The sequence below is a fragment of the Oreochromis aureus genome, linkage group 23 (assembly GCF_013358895.1).
Source record: "Oreochromis aureus strain Israel breed Guangdong linkage group 23, ZZ_aureus, whole genome shotgun sequence".
In the NCBI taxonomy this organism is placed as follows: domain Eukaryota; kingdom Metazoa; phylum Chordata; class Actinopteri; order Cichliformes; family Cichlidae; genus Oreochromis; species Oreochromis aureus.
Window position 1 is genome coordinate 33,767,659 of NC_052963.1, and position 16,482 is coordinate 33,784,140.

Consider the following 16,482-nt stretch of genomic DNA (forward strand, 5'->3'; position numbering starts at 1 on the left):
CTAAATGTCTTTTTCTGTGACTCGGCTTCACAATCTGCCTTTAATACTTTGATACGTGCCCTGCTTTTATGACTTAATCTGCTGGAATAGAAACTGAAGAGCAAGTGTGGTGAGTAAAACTGACCCAGTTTTCTGCACCACCAGGTGTGACCACAGTGCTCACCATGACCACTCTCAGCATCAGCGCTCGAAACTCGCTGCCTAAAGTGGCTTACGCGACTGCCATGGACTGGTTCATCGCAGTGTGCTATGCCTTTGTCTTCTCTGCCCTCATTGAATTTGCCACAGTTAATTATTTCACCAAAAGGAGCTGGGCGTGGGATGGGAAAAAAGCAATGGAGGCCCAGATGCCAAAGGTACGTGCTGTGCTCCAACCTGCCCTCGACTCACATTCTTGTTGATTAACTACAGTGGAATTCTTGGAACAGGAAAACTGAAAATACATTTTCAGATCTTGATGTTGTGTTTAAAGTCAATATTGAAGGCTGGTAAATTGATTTTTTTCCTCACATAAGGTTGGCCTGTATTCTCAGTACTGTTCAGAAAGAGTGTTACAGCTGGTTGTTACAGCTCAATATATTTGATAGAGCCAGGCTCACTTTATTTTAAAAAAAAAGGTCCTGTAAAACAGCGGTCCCTAACTCCCAGGCCATGGACCGGTACTGGTCTGTGAGTCATTTGGTACCGAGCCGCGAGAGTTGAGGGTCGGGTGTGAAATTTATGGTTTTCAGGGTTTTTATCGTTAACTCGGTTTCTCTGGGTTTTTTCCCGTGTGTTATGAATACATTTTCTTTTCTTTGGCCGAACAGAAAAAATAAATAACTTACATTATTTCCGTTTTATTTATTATCCGACTCTGAACAGCGTTTTTTTTTGAAAATGACTGAATTCTCTCCATTACTTCCGTCTATGACTCACTCTTGACGCATGTTAAGATACATTAATATTAAACCCACAAGCTAGCAAAACGAGTAAAAAACAGACGTGTTGTTGGCGCATTTCAGGAGGACGCTGCTAATAAAGTTACACAATTACACAGTGAATTTGCGTTTATTGTTATATTCACAAAATACCAGTTTTTGTCTTGGTCGTATCATTTTCATTTGTTGTGTTTATCTGCGACACCTTAAAGGCCGGTCCATGAAAATATTGTCTGACATTAAACCAGTCTGTGGTGCAAAAAAGGTTGGGGAACGCTGCTGTACAACATGCACGCCTCTGTTAGGGGATCCCTTGATATTTTTGAATGAAAAACTAACTAGTTAAGACATAATGCTTTGCGTTGTGTGTAAAGTTACAGCAGGTTTGTGTGTAGCCCATAAACTGTATATAAAAGACTGTGATGGTTTGGTTTGGGTTGGTCTATGAGGTCCTGGTGTGAAGCCTTAACTCTATTTTGACTATCACCATCTTGATTTTCCACATTAGTGACAGGTTGGTAGGGGCTGATGTGACAGAGAAACTGAAGACACCGATTTGTTGTACATATTGACTCTAATAAAGACCATGATTTACATTATCCACTTATGCTGTGTTAGATTTGAAGTGAAACTAGCGCCTGACACCATAAACGGATCAGAAAACATTTACTGAGGTCATGTGTCAAGTAAAATGTTCTGTCATTTTCCCAAAGAAAATTATCGCCCCCTGCTGACCGTTAGAATAATTTCAGCTTCAAGATACTTGTCAGAGCTGGAAGAGATGTCCATCTTTTATATACAGATAATGGTTCAGGCAGTACATTTGGCTCGATTAGGAGGAGCAATTACACAGTTTTCTTCTTTAGTCATTTATGTTTAAATAAGTTATTATCAGTGCTGACTCAGTGGAATAAAATTGGAGAAACGCTGAAGTTTGTTCTCAACTCTTTCTTTCCGTCCTTTCATCTGCAGCAGGGAGAGAGAAGAAAAAGGGGGTGCAGTGAAAAATTTTATTTCCCAAATAATAATAAAGTAAGAGATGAATTGGGCGATGCGTAGAAGTTGAAAAAAGCTGGATCAATATCTTCTCTGCTCAGTGTGCCAGTGCTGTGGCACAGTGCCAGTTCATTATTGCCCAAGGACGTTGATCCCTGCCTTCAGATCTCACCAGCCATCTTTTATTGTTCACCTTCAGCTCTTGTGTATGTGTGTGAGTGCCTGTGATATTATCCACCTGTTTTATTATGTTCAATGATGAATGTGCCACTTTTTTTTTTTAATGCATATTGAATCAATTTTTTTCCTTCTCCACAGAAGAAAGACCCTTTAGCTCTGTCTAAGAAGCCAAACAACAATTGCTCAGCTGGTGTGAATTACACAACTAACCTGACGAAGGACGCGTCCATCTCGACTATTTCAAACAGCACGGCTGTCCAGCTCAAACTGCCTGAAACCAAGGCGCCAGACCCCAAAAAGACTTACAACAGTGTCAGCAAGATTGATAAGATGGCCAGGATAGTGTTCCCTGTGCTGTTTGGGACCTTCAACCTGGTGTACTGGGCTACGTATCTCAATAGGGAGCCAGTGATCAGCAGAGATCAGCAGAGAAGTCCTTAGTCCTTGAGTCATTGACATGTTTTTTAGCTAGTTCGATAACATTGCATGTGCATTGCTTCAAGAACATTTTGCCATGTTTGCTTAGAGTTTGTACATGATTAAAAAAGCTTAATTTGTCACACTTTACCAATCAGTTATTGATTCGTTTCTGCCACATTGTGATCTTTTAAATTTTTTGGCATTTGGCATTTATATTTTCTCCTTGAGTCTACATTCGATGATGGCTCAGCAAAAGCCAAATGCTATGCAAAAGATGCACCTGTGTTATTACTCGAACCGGCTTTTTTCTCCTTTGTAACTCGAACTTTGTACAAATGGGCCGGAGGTCCAGGATTGCGAAGCTGGGCCCAGGCACATGGAACTTTGCTTCCTTGTTAAAAGCAGATGAATAGCCATGCTTAATACGTTGCCTTCAGAGTGTGATAACTCATTATGAATGCACTGAAATCCTCTGCTATTACATTTATCAAAAGCCAGTTTTTCAGCTTTTACTTGAACGTTTCTGCTTCTTGTTTGCTTTCGCTGACTTTCTCCATTTCGTACGGCGAGTTCTCATTTACTGTTTTGTTCCTGTTTCCGTTGGTCCGATAAAACGGGGGATGATTTAAAGCTAACGTGATAGTGGCAGCTTCTGTTTCCAAGTCCTCATGTAGAGAATCCTGTATGTATGCAAGTTTGGTAGTAGTTTGGGAAAAATGTATATACGCTCAGCTTTTAGAAAGGCACCACTAAGCCAGTAAGGTTCTTCTATGTAAAGCATATACAGCACCAGTATTACTGTAGTCTAGCGCTTTATTGACTGGATTAGGAAATGATCCAAGTAGCTTAAGCTTTAGAGATGTTGACATTTTTTTAGGTTACTTTGTTGTTTCTATAAGCTTTGATAATAACTTGCAAATATTAATAATTAATATCTGGTTGCTTTGAGCAGAGTCGCTCTTTGTCATGTAATTAAAAGACTGATTTGAACTAATCAGGTTATCAAGAGAGACAAGAGTCTCAGTGACAAGGGTCTCATCACATTACCTTCTTTTGGTGAGAAATAATCTGAATCTACATTAAATAAAATCCTGATAAGCTAAATGAATAATTTTATATTCTCTGGCAATATTTTATTTGCTTTCTTGTTGAGAGTGTAATGAGAAGATTAACACTGCTCTCTCTGTGCAGTAAGTGCAGTAAGTGCTCTCCAGTGTTCAGACCTTATCTTAGCATAAAGACTAGAGCTGGGAATGATGTTTATTTCATTCTGATAGGCTACCTTGGGGAAGCCTGCTGAAGGGCAGCACCTGGTGCTTGTAAGCTGTGCTTGGTCTGTGCCCGCAGTAGATTACCATGTAAAGAAACGTGTGATGAGCTGATGTCGACTTTTGGAGTTTCATCATAGAGGTTTGTGTTTTCTATACAGTCTATGTTTCACGGGCAGGAAAACGTGCAGCCCTACCTTTGAGGAACTTTACGTTTTCCAACAAAATGAAACAAACAAGCCGAGCCAGGCTGGCTGTTTCCTTCTACTTTAAGTCTTTATGCTAAGCTAAGATGACTGACCCCTTTCTTTATATTTTTTCATATGAAATGCATTTCACATTTCTCATCAACTCTTTGCAAGAAAGCCATTTCCTGTTTTTAAAAGGTACTATTGTTTAAATAGAATCAAATCCAACATATAACGCGATGCCCTCCACAGCAGCTGCATGCTCTACACTCACTTCAGCAGAGTTAGTTCTGCAGACTGAACAGAATCATGTGACTTTATGCCTGCGTGCCCTGCCACTACTTCATTTGTTGGATTCATTTGAGATTTTAGATACATACTGTACTGTTGTTTAAATGCAATGATCTGAAGCAATAAATAATGCTCATGAATAATGACCTCTGCTTATTGTAGTATGTTACCATCCATCCATTCTCTTCCACTTATCCTTTTCAGGGTCCCGGGGGGTCTGGAGCCTATCCCAGCTGTCTTAGGGCAAGAGGCAGGGTATACCCTGGACAGGTAACACATAGACACAGACAACCATTCGCACTCACACCTATGGGCAATTTAGAGTTTCCAATTAACCTATCCCCACTAACTGCATGTCTTTGGACTGTGGGAGGAAGCCAGAGTACCCAGAGAGAACCCATGCAAACTCCACACAGAAAGAACCCGGCCTGATGGTCGAATTAAACTCAGGACCTTCTTGCTAACCACCGTGCCACCATGCTGTCCGAATCACCATTTGATTCTCATTTGATTCAGATTTTCCTCATCTGGGTAATGTTTTTATTTATTTGTTTGTTACGAACACTTTTTTCCATGGGTACACACCTGCCTCTGCTAAAGCTTCCCTGACTCTGTCCGACTGCTTTTAGGTCCAAAATCTCAGCGATGATAAAGCATGAAAAACCTTCATCATCTCCCCTGTTGCCTTGCATGTATGGAATGTATGATGAGTGCAAGATGCTTAATCAGTTTCATCCTTTCATATAAATACGCACATTGAGTGAATACATTTTTAGCTACACTGACGTGGTGAAAGAGAGGATGGCTTAATCTTGCTTGATGGAACAACAATTGCATGTTCCTCTGCTCCTCCTTTGATTATATACATCTATATCCGGCTCATGTAGCAGTCCACTTGTTTGTTAAATCTATCGTGGGGGTCTCTGTGGCAGTAACATCTGGCTCACATCTGTTCAACAAGGATTTAGCTCTGTTTAAGTTATTTTTCCCGTTCAGCAAGGCCATACTCTAAGTCACAATAAGCTGTCACCAACATCACATGTCCACAGCATCAAACCACACTCCATGCTTAAAGAATGTGTTATTCCTTCTGCCCCTTTATGCACACATTTTAAATGCCAGACTAAAGAAAAAGTGACATTTTCTTGATGAAGTGGGCCAGTGGCACTCCCTGCAACCTGTAGGGCAAGCTAACCCATCATATGAAAGCCATTAGCTTTGCTTAAGGACAACATGGGATTCAAAGCACCGATTTCTGATTTGATTTTGTGGCGCTGTATACTATTGATAGCAGCATAAACACGACAAGTAGAGTACTCCCTTGGTGCAATGGATAACGCATCTGACCACTGATCAGAAGATCCTGCACTTTGAACACTTTCCCCGGATTAATCAAGGATTCTGGTTATACAGCATCAATGTATGCTAAGACTTTATATTGGAAGGGCCTTACAAACCCAATAATTCTTCATGACTAAACTCTTAATAACAGTGAGGAGGAAATGCATTTTTAAACAGAGGAAACCTTCAGTAGAAGGAACTGAGACAAATGAGATTTGAGCTGCAGTCACCTGAATGAAAGTCAGGTACATCTGTGTTTCCATCACTAACCTTCTCACATTTGTACAGGTTACGTCAAAGCTTTTTTCTTTAATATTGACTATCACAGTCTTTTAAAGCCTGAAACATGAAATAATTCCTAGAAAATTCTTGATTTTTAAAAGAAATCAAATATTTATTGACCCTTCTGACAAAATAAAATAATATTAATGTATCAAATGCGATACACTTGGCTTTAAAGGGCTAGACGTGAAGATAGCATTCAGTTGCAGAAAGCATGCAAACCTATTTCCAAGCTGCAAACTTGTATTCATGGTTATTATAACAGAACGTGAATGCAGCCTACAGTATAAAGCTGTTTGTTTGCGGAACAGTTCATGTTGGACAAACATCAGAAGTGGAAACTATTAAAAGTAAAAGAAACTTAATGTGCCAAGTAAAAAAAAAAAAACATTCTTTTCATTATGCATACTGTATAAGACATGTCTCCAAAACTGCTTGGTCAGCAGGGCTAGGACACATTCACTGTGCCTTATGTTCGGGCATATACTGCAGCTGCTTTATCATCATACAAAATATCTACAGCCCGTGCTTATAGCTCTCTGGTGTAAGTTGATACATGAAATGCTGAATGTGCATTTTGATTAGGAGATTCATATGTGAATCTAACTTTCCTCTGCAGCAACACTAACACTGTAACATCAGAGCATTAAAAGTGGTTCTGATTTTGTTGATTTTGTTCCTTCACCTTTAACAAAATTCAGTCACTGCACAACCTTCAGGGTCAGGTGGAGGCATTGTGTTGAGCTAGATAGAGTATGAGATCACCAAAAAGCTTTTAGAAGAAATATTATAGAAGTGAAGTATAATATAAAAAATCATTAGTTAACTTTGATTCCCAGGTTTTAAATCTTGTGCAGTTAACAAAAGCCTTTTAATATAATAATACAGCATTTTATATTACAGTTGCAAGGTGCCAGACAAAGGACAAAAACACATTTGTCAGAAAAGTGATTAAAAAATAAAGATAAAAAAATGAAGATAACAAAGCTAACATTGTTAAATGCAGGTCAGAGGGGATAACAGCCGGTGCCCATAAACAGGACAGTAAAAAAGAGTTTAAAGAAGTCATTTGAAAGTTAAAGCAAATTATTCAGCCTCATCTTTTTCAGCATTGTATTTCAAAGTCATCTTCACATCACCAGGAACATGAATCGCTGAGGCTTTGCAGGATGCTGAACTGCTGGATTGATTAAAGGATTTGTATGGAAGATATTCTGAGGGGTTTTTTCTCCCCGCAATGCTTTTTTTTTACATCTTTGCAAATTCTGACATTTTCTGTGTGACCTTTGATTTAGTCAGCAAGATATCCTGCTCCCTTGCTAATCAATGTACATCAGTGCCTTACTGCAAACTTTAATTTAGAGCTTGGACGGATGCTCACACATTGCAGTCATGTATGCAGAGAAGGAAATGACTTAAAAAAACAACAACAAAAAGAAAACAACAAATTAAAATACTGATATCACAGGTATCCTGCAGGCGTGGAGTCTCTGCACTGATGCATAGTTCATGAAAGAAGCACCATGAAAGGTAAGCAGAAAACTTCTGATAGTATAAACTGTCTAAACTGTATACAAAAACAAAGGTTGCCTCTGACAGAACGAGGAGGAAATTGTTTGATTTGAAAACAGGTTTAATTTGTTCTTCTGCATCAAATAATTTTAAAACTTTGCTGTGTTTTACAACAAAGTCACACTTTCAAAGAATGCTGTAGAAATCAGCGCTTTCTTGTCGATCACCACCGGCATCTGCATGTGTGCACTTCACTGAAAGCAAAGGCCAGCATTTAAAGAAACTTTTAAAAGTAGCGCTAAAACTCTAAAATCATATAACACAGTCCTGCTTTACTCTGTGAGTGAAACATTGAACGTTTCACTGAGTGCCAATGAAGCAAGAGTTGCTGTAAAGTTACTTTACAAAGGGAAATTAATAGATTGATGGAAATCACATAGATGCTGTCTTATTACTTTGCCAAGTTTCGCAGGTTTAAATGGAGAAGAAACAGTGAAAACTATTAGGCATTATTAAACTATCATTATTTTTTCTACATTGAAATGTGGGCTATATTGTATTTGTATAGCACTTTTCAAATTAATTAATATCTCTTGTGGATGTTCACACTGAAAGTCAATTTATGTCAAAGGTAATACAAATTAGCATGTCCTTAATCACTTCCTTTGGGTCTACTGAGCCTGTATGTTTGTAGTAGGCAGCACATTAGTGACCAGTTAAAGCAGCAGGATAATGAGGACGATTTATGTTGTAGCCTTGTTTGGATGGAACAGTCCTAATTAGAGCAGCACATGCACTCAGTGTTTTAGAGTGTGCAGATCTACTTCTAACCAGCAGAGGGTGACAGCAGCACTGCAGACACGCTTCACTACGGGTCTGTTAAAGCGCACATCCAACCAGGCCCGTGCATGTGAGTCCTGTGAGGCTGCTGTGGCTGGCACTCACTGCTCATCGTGCTTTACGGGGCTGGCACAGAGGGATTATTTATCTTTGTGTTCTTGCTGGACAACTCCTCCTCTATTGTCCAGCCATTCACTTGGAATCAATGCCACCAAGGACCAATCAGACTGTTCTTTGAAGGAAAATTATGATTGCTCCTGAAAAGGTGCAATAATAAAACTGACAGAAAACACCTTTACCTACAGCATGGGGTCGCTTGTTTTATGTCTTGTCATTGGCGGGGCTTCATGCCCTTGGTTTTTTATGTTTTATTTTTTAAAGGTACACTTCAGTACTTTCTCTAGTCCCCAATTTCACCCTGGTGATGTCATCCGTTTTGTCATCAGGGTTATTCTGACAGAAACTCAAAACAGGCATGTTTTGGAGGTGTAGGCATAGGAGGCAGCTGCATTGTGGGAAACAAAGCCTGACTAAGCAGCAATCTCTGGGGTTAAAAAAATTAAATCATCACAGAGGTGGAAAAAACTGCAGTTTCTCTAATGTCCACTTGAGGCTCCAGCAGTGAGTCAGTCCCCATAGACTCCTCTGTTAAATTGTCCAACTTTACAGGAGAAATAAACATGTCTATAGCCTACTACAAAAAATGTTTTGGGCTCTATAGTTAATGTCCCCTTCTTGACAAGTGCACAGGGGGTGCGTGTAATAAAAATTCACCCTCTGTGGGTGCTTTGATTGACACGTGGATACCAAAGCAGGCATCTACTTATTCACGTCCTAGAAATGGATCTCTTGAGTGGTGTCAGTGCCTCTTGGAGCATTACTTCTGCTGTTATCTGACCAATAATATGAATGCTGTGCAGTTAATTGTACCAAAAGAGCATCCAAGAAGTCTGAGCACCAGTTTGGGTGAGTGAAATTCTAGGACTGTATGAGTATGTTATGTCTGCTTGCTCATGATTCACCCCTACAGTTTAGCCTATCTGAGGATTAGCCTTCAAATAATCAAACTCCAACTTTGATATACAGTCTATGAAGTTGACCCATACTAGAAAATAAACATCATAATGTTTGAGCCTTTTTTTCCATCTTTGGAGTCCTTTATGGAAGCACAGCATTCAGTGGAGCACCACCTTAAGCATTCAGCCTTAAATAAATCACATCCTCACAGGAAGAAGACAGGGGCTGTAAACACAGCATGACAAGGGCTCTCAATTACAATCACAAACACGGCCACAAAGGCGGCTTCATTCTCTAAGAGGCTGCATGCCAATTAGCAGCGTTTGGTAGCTTTAAAAGGGCTCTTGCTGCACTTTGATATACAAGCTTTCAAATGAATAACAAAGAGGCTGCCTCACAGGTGCATCATTAAAACACATGCAACAATTAGTCGATCAATAAAAGCAAATCAGTAGACAAATGAGAACGGCTGTTATCTGATAATCGATATATAGCTTATAATAAATATTAAATAAATTTACATAAATATAAATTCTATTTTATATATAGAAGTTTTTGGTCGCACATAAGAGGCAATAAGATGACATCATCCGTATCACTTTTACTGTTCTGTCACAGTTTTTGGTGCCAGTTAAAATGTAAAAATCCACTAAAATGAGAAACTTTAGTTCCTGCCATAAAAACAATCACATCTATGCACACAGACACTCCTGCCTTGCATACAAATAATCTATACAGTATTCACAAAGGGATGCGTTCTTTTGGCACTTTCTACGGATAATTAGAAAGAAAGAAAAACACCACTAAAGAGAACAGGTGTAACAGCTCTAATAAGATCTGTAAAGTAGCCCCTACAGTGGAGTGACGCAGGCTTGGCCACAGAGGAGTTTTTGGTGGACCAGGGGCTTTCAGAGGGACGCATTCAGAGTGTGCGCACCTGCGTAAAACACAAGCAGCGTCCGCTATCCAGGAATTGCAACCCTGTACAGGTGAGACCAGCTGCTCCTCCGTCTATACGAGGAGGCACTCCCACGAGGAAGGATCTATTTCACAACAATGAATGACATTTCTGCTGGATTACAAACTACGAAGGGCTGCTCTTACGTTTTCTCCCCTGAGCAGCAGTGACCGTCGCGTCCAGACACCGACACCTTACGCACCGTCCTCTCACACATCTCTACTTGTTGTCCTTCTGCGACAAACATGACATCCCCGCTACTGGCTTATATCCTACTTCTTTCAGCCCTTCATACCTGGTAAGTGGCGCCCTTTGGTCGCGTGATGCGTTTTGGTGATGCTTTAAATGCTCAGGAAACTTTGTGGCTGGCTCTTAAGTTTGCGTGAAGGACTCAGTGACACTAACGATGTCTTTGCGTGCGTGCACTCTGCAGACTGCGCTGCATGTTTTAAGTCAGTGTCATTGCTCCTGCTGTTTTCAGCCACCTTCTTTTATTTGTGTTCCTGTAGCTCTCTAACAATCGAGTCCGAGGAGGACTACGAGGATGTCACCGTGAACCAGATGCTGGCTCCTAAATCCCAGCAAACCGACGCCACGGAAATACTCAATAATTTACTGAAAGAATATGACAAGAAACTGCGACCGGATATTGGAGGTAAGGGTTACTTCTGTCCAATTTCTCTCAGCTAACTAATCACAGAATTTGAATGCAAAGCAGCTTTCTCGTTATAGCCACACCTGTGTGAAACCTGGGGATTCTGTTAGTTCTAGAATCAGATAAATGCGAAAATTAAGTTGATGTTTATAATTTGATTCAGAGCCTCCATAACACTGTACGCATGAACTGTGTACTAAAACCTTTAAGTGTCAATATTAGCTAAAGCATTCCCAGGTTTGTCGCCACTGCTAACACTGAGCCCAAAAAGTCTGTGCCGAACTTAATTTCATTTTACAAGCTTAAATGTTCTTGTACAAATGTACATAAAATATCTTTTTTATTAGTCTTTTTTTAAAGGTTTGCATTAATGAAAGGTGCCCTCTCTGAAGACTCCATAAAAACTTTCCAACCCTAAACCAATACTAAGTCAACCAAAACTTTTAAAAGGACTAAAAGTATTGACATTTTAAAATTTGAACTTACTATCTGCTATTTGAACGCTACAATGTTCAAGACATCCACACATGAAGCACAGGGGATTGGTGATTTCCTCCATCTCTCTTTGGCTGATAGAGGTGTTGGAGTAGCACTTTTTAAAGTCTAACTTCAATAGCAGTGACAATGCCAGGGAATTTCTGAATATTGTAGGATTTATTTGTTCCTACAGCACCTGAGCTGCACTGAATGAACAGATTTGTTCAGATGTGATTGTGCAGTGTTATTCCAGGATGTCAGGACGATTCTGTAGGAAAGTCTTTGACGGTCAGCTCTCCTTGGTCTTCTTTGGTTTTTTTGTGGTTGTTGAAAACCTTTGAGGTGTTTGGCTTCATCACCCTGTTGACTTGTTCATCACAAAAATCCAAACTTGAGTGTGGGGCATGTCTCTGAAGAATGGAGTGCTGCTTCTCCATGGTCAGAGTGGCGTTGATTCAGTGCACGTGTCCCGAATATTCCCACCCTCTCTATGGGTTTCATATAATGTGGTAACATCTCCTTATAGACACTCTTCTGTTACTACCACTATCAAGGATATTATATTAGTATTTTTTTCTTGCTATTCACTGTTAAGTGCTCCCTTAGTCTACTCTTGTGGTCATAACTTTAAAGCAAGGAATTTAAGGACATTCTTTCTTATTATCAAATGACACTATTTCATGCATTTAATGGGCAGCTAAAGTTTTTTAGTGGTTTTAATTGATTTTTTTGTTTGTTTGTTTGTTTGTGAAAGTGAAAAATTCTCCAGTTTTTCAGCCTGATAGTCTCTTACTTGCTGACCCACGATCACAAAGGGTCAAGGTGTAACTCATCAGCATGTCCTCATGAATATAAATTACATCTGAAGGTGGAAACTTTGAGTGGAGGAGAGAGATATGTAATTCCCTGACTCATTTTCTCCTGGATAAAGTGAATGTGTTTGTCAACTCTGAAGACTCTGAAGAGGCTCTGCTTCTGTTCTTGTTCAGGGTTTGCAAAGTGGCCTCTGGTGGCAGGCTGCTGCCATATGGTAATGTAGTTAGAATCAATGCATAACAAAGAAGGGCTTATTAGAACACACTTCTGTGAGTTGTTGCTTGTTAGGTATTAACTTAAAAATTGACAACTTTCATCTTTGCAAAAAGAACAAGCAAGACATGGTTGAGCTGGAGGTCAGTCGTTAACCATCTGACAAAGCTAAGTTGCATTGCGAGCAGCAGCAGGCGACATCCAGTTGACACCTAACAGCCTGTTGTGTTTAACAGCAGGCGTCGCCTCAGATGTGACCAAGATTCAGCTCATGATCACAATTTCACAATTTTGCTGATGGAGAGTGTTTGCATTTGTAGCATTGATTTAGATGGCACCTTGCTAACCAAACCTGTCCACGGATATCTAACTGGTGCTGGCAGGCCTGGGATCAGCAGTCTTGGTAAAATCATACTTTTATTAAAGCTGCTGAAGTTGCTATAGATGTGAGTAACAGTGCATCAGAATACTTTTTATAATTTGAATTTGTGTTTTTTTGCAATGATAGCTGACAGATAATGACACCGGATTCTTACTTTGGGGCATGTAGGCATTTTATGCTAATATCAGCATTTTACCATCATCATCACCAGCTACTGTAATAAATCATACACCCAGTGATGAGAGTTGAGTGTTCGGGACTCATGAAATGTATATATATATATATATATATATATATATATATATATATATATATATATATATATATATATATATATATATATATATATATATATATACATATACATATACATATACATACATACACATACATATATACACATATACACATATATACATATACACATATATACACATACACATACATACACATACACATATATACACACACATACATATATACATATACATACACATATACATATATATACACATACACATATATATACACATACACACATATACATACATACATATATACATACACATAGATTGATTGATTGATTGATTGATTGATTGGTAATTTATTTCAAACATGAAAACAATATACAGGTACATTTAGAAAAGAAAATAAGAGAGAGAGAAAAAAAATACTACACAAAAAAATCAATACATTTCAATATAGCTGCCGTTCTGATTAATTTACATGTTGAAAGGGAGTGGGAAGAAGTAAACACTTATTTAATCCCACCCCTTTACCATAAATTATCAGTTAATATTTAGTCAGCTTCCTTACTGATATAATTTGTAATAAAATATAGTGAACAGATTTCTGATATACTGTATACTATAATATAACATCATGATTTTTTTTTTTTTTTCCCACTTAATTTCAATATTTTCTTTTTCTTTATAGTTCGAGAAGATCATATTTTTATAACTCTTTTTGAACTGTTTTATGTTTGGACATTGCTTTAATTCCATATTCAGACTGTTCCACAGTTTCACTCCATGAACAGAAACACAAAAGCTTTTTCTTGTAGTACGTACCTTCCCTGTTTTGAAGTTAAAAAAAACCTTAAATTATAGCTTCCTTCTTTCAAAAAAAACCATACTCTGAATATTACCTGGCAGTTCTTTATTTTTTGCTTTGAATAGAATTTGTGCTGTTTGGAATTTCACTAGATCGTCAATTTTCAATATTTCAGACTGCAAAAATAGTGAGTTTGTATGTTCCCTATAACCTGCATTGTGGATGATTCGAATTGCTTTTTTTTGGAGAGTAAAAAGTGAATGTAATGTGGTTTTATAGTTATTGCCCCAGACCTCTGCACAATAGCTTAAGTATGGTGAAACCAGTGAACAGTAGAGAATATGAAGTGATGTTCTGTCGAATACCTGCTTTGCCTTGTTTAGTACTGCAATGCTTCGTGATACTTTGGAATGAATATATCTTACGTGAGCTCTCCAGTTAAGTTTTTCATCTATTTTCACTGACTCTTTCAATATCAACACCATTTATTTGAATCTTTGCATTTGTATTTAAACTACTATTTCCAAATAACATAAGTTTAGATTTATTCAAATTTAATGATAATTTGTTTTTATCAAGCCAGAACTTCACTTTACTTATTTCATTAGTCATATCCTCCAATAAATTCTGCAGATCATCACCAGAGCAAATAATGTTTGTATCGTCCGCAAAGAGAACCATTTTTAATACTTTGGACACTTTACAGATGTCGTTAATGTACAAGTTGAAGAATTTTGGACCCAAAACTGACCCTTGGGGTACACCACAAGCAATGTCCATACATAAGGAGCAACCACCATTTAATTTCACAAACTGCTTCCTGTCACTTAAATAACTCCGGACCCAATCTAAAACTACCCCTCTGACACCATAACGTTCCAATTTTCTTATTAATATATCATGATCTATTGTGTCAAATGCCTTTGTCAAGTCTATGAATAACCCAGCCACATATTGCTTTTTGTCTATGGAATTTGTGATGTATTCTATTGAATCTAATAGTGCCAGTGATGTTGATCTGCTTGATCTGAATCCGTACTGACTCTCGGTGAGTAGTTTATGTTTATCTATAAATTTTTCCAGTCGGTTTTTAAACAGTTTTTCAAGAATTTTTAAGAATTGAGGTAGTAAAGAGACAGGCCTGTAGTTTGTGAAATGGTGTTTGTTGCCAGATTTGTATAGAGGGAGCTTGTATAGATGAGATGAAGGCATGGATCGTGTTCTCAAAATCTCTGAAACAGAGAAATGGCTTAACTTTTGCAAGGAGGCGAAGATGAAAGAAGCTGGTATTGATTACATTGTTTATCTGTTCATCAAATTGCTGTCAAAGATCACTCCTAAATTTCTTGCAAATGATTTTCTATAGTTTTCTAAGGGCCCAAGGTCATAATGGTCACAAGGACAGAAGACAATGACCTCAGTTTTCTGTTCATTTAAATTGAGAAAATTTAAAGCCATCCATGCCTTAACATCTTCCAGACAATCAAACAGTCCCTTCAGAGGATTCACAGATTTGCGTTTCAGCGGAAGGTAGATCTGAGAGTCATCTGCATAGCAATGAAACGAGATACCGTATTTTTAAAAAATTGAACCCATGGGGAGCATGTAAATTGAAAATAGGAGTGGGCCAAGAATAGAGCCCTGGGGGATCCCACAAAAAAAGGTTTGGTCCTTGGGGATAATATGTCTCTGAGTTTAACAGAGAAAGTTTGATTAGATAGATTTAAACTATTCCAAAGCAATTCCTTTAATTGTTCCAGCTGAGAGATAAGAATCCCGTATCAAAAACAGCACTGAGATCTAATAATATTAAAATGGCAGAATCTCCTGAGACAGTAAAAGTGAAAAGATTATTAAAAACTTTTAAGAGAGCAGTTTCAGTACTGTGGTGCATTTTAAAACCAGACTGGAATACTTCACCAATGTCGTGTTTATCTAAGAAGGCCTGGAGCTGCAGAAGGACAATTTTCTCCAGAACTTTTGACAAAACAGGCAATTTAGAGATTGCTCTGTAATTTGATAAAACTGTTGAGTCCAGATTCTGCTTTTTAATGATAGGTTCCACAACAGCATGTTTAAAGTAAGAGGGAACGGACCCAGACTGAAGACTGCTATTGAAAATGGAAAGTAAGCATATACCAACAGTGTCAAAAACCTAGTGCAAGTTATCTCAAATGCAAGCTGTAACCTCCGGAGCTAAAAGCCAAAAGGTGGCAAAACCACCTAAACATGTTATCAGCCTGCTACAAAAGTGTCTGCTAGGCTTCACCTGAGTTTTTGGAGTTACTCAACTGGAGCTTTGCACTGTGCTCCACTGTTCAAGCATTTTTGATGCAATTATATGCTGCGCAGTTCATTGTACTAACCGACCATCTGAGAAGTCTGTGCTGCAGTTTTGATTAGTGAAATTCTAGGATTCTATTTGGACGCTTCAAGATGAACTGCTGAGTCCAGAACCTATAGACGACATCACAGTGGCTATATCCAAGCATTTTATACAGCCAATAGTGAAACTCTTGTCATTTCTAAATATATATCTACTGATCAAGATTAATCATCATTTGGGGAGAGCTGCATTAAGAGATAAATTAGTGTTCTCAAAACATGCAAACTGCCCCAAGTTTCCTCTGTAACTTAATTGGGAAGTCTTAATAGATCCATAGAAGAAGAGAC

General features: G+C 38.4%; 2 protein-coding genes across 4 annotated transcripts in view; both read left to right on the plus strand.

The window, feature by feature from the left end:
• Positions 1-4,372, plus strand: part of gabra5 (gamma-aminobutyric acid type A receptor subunit alpha5) — a 26,193-nt gene extending 21,821 nt beyond the window's left edge. For all 3 annotated transcript variants that reach the window (XM_039607525.1, XM_031730570.2, XM_039607526.1), the window contains 2 exons: positions 145-356; positions 2,235-4,372. In XM_039607525.1, the coding sequence (XP_039463459.1) occupies positions 145-356; positions 2,235-2,537 (515 nt within the window). In that variant the 3' untranslated portion in view covers positions 2,538-4,372. The remainder of the gene's footprint in view (positions 1-144; positions 357-2,234) is intronic.
• Positions 4,373-10,154: 5,782 nt separating this feature from the next.
• LOC116313004 (gamma-aminobutyric acid receptor subunit gamma-3) overlaps positions 10,155-16,482 on the plus strand; it is a 78,504-nt gene continuing 72,176 nt past the window's right edge. The window contains exons 1-3 of the mRNA XM_031730560.2: positions 10,155-10,244; positions 10,378-10,511; positions 10,723-10,868. Of these exons, the coding sequence (XP_031586420.1) occupies positions 10,459-10,511; positions 10,723-10,868 (199 nt within the window). The 5' untranslated portion in view covers positions 10,155-10,244; positions 10,378-10,458. The remainder of the gene's footprint in view (positions 10,245-10,377; positions 10,512-10,722; positions 10,869-16,482) is intronic.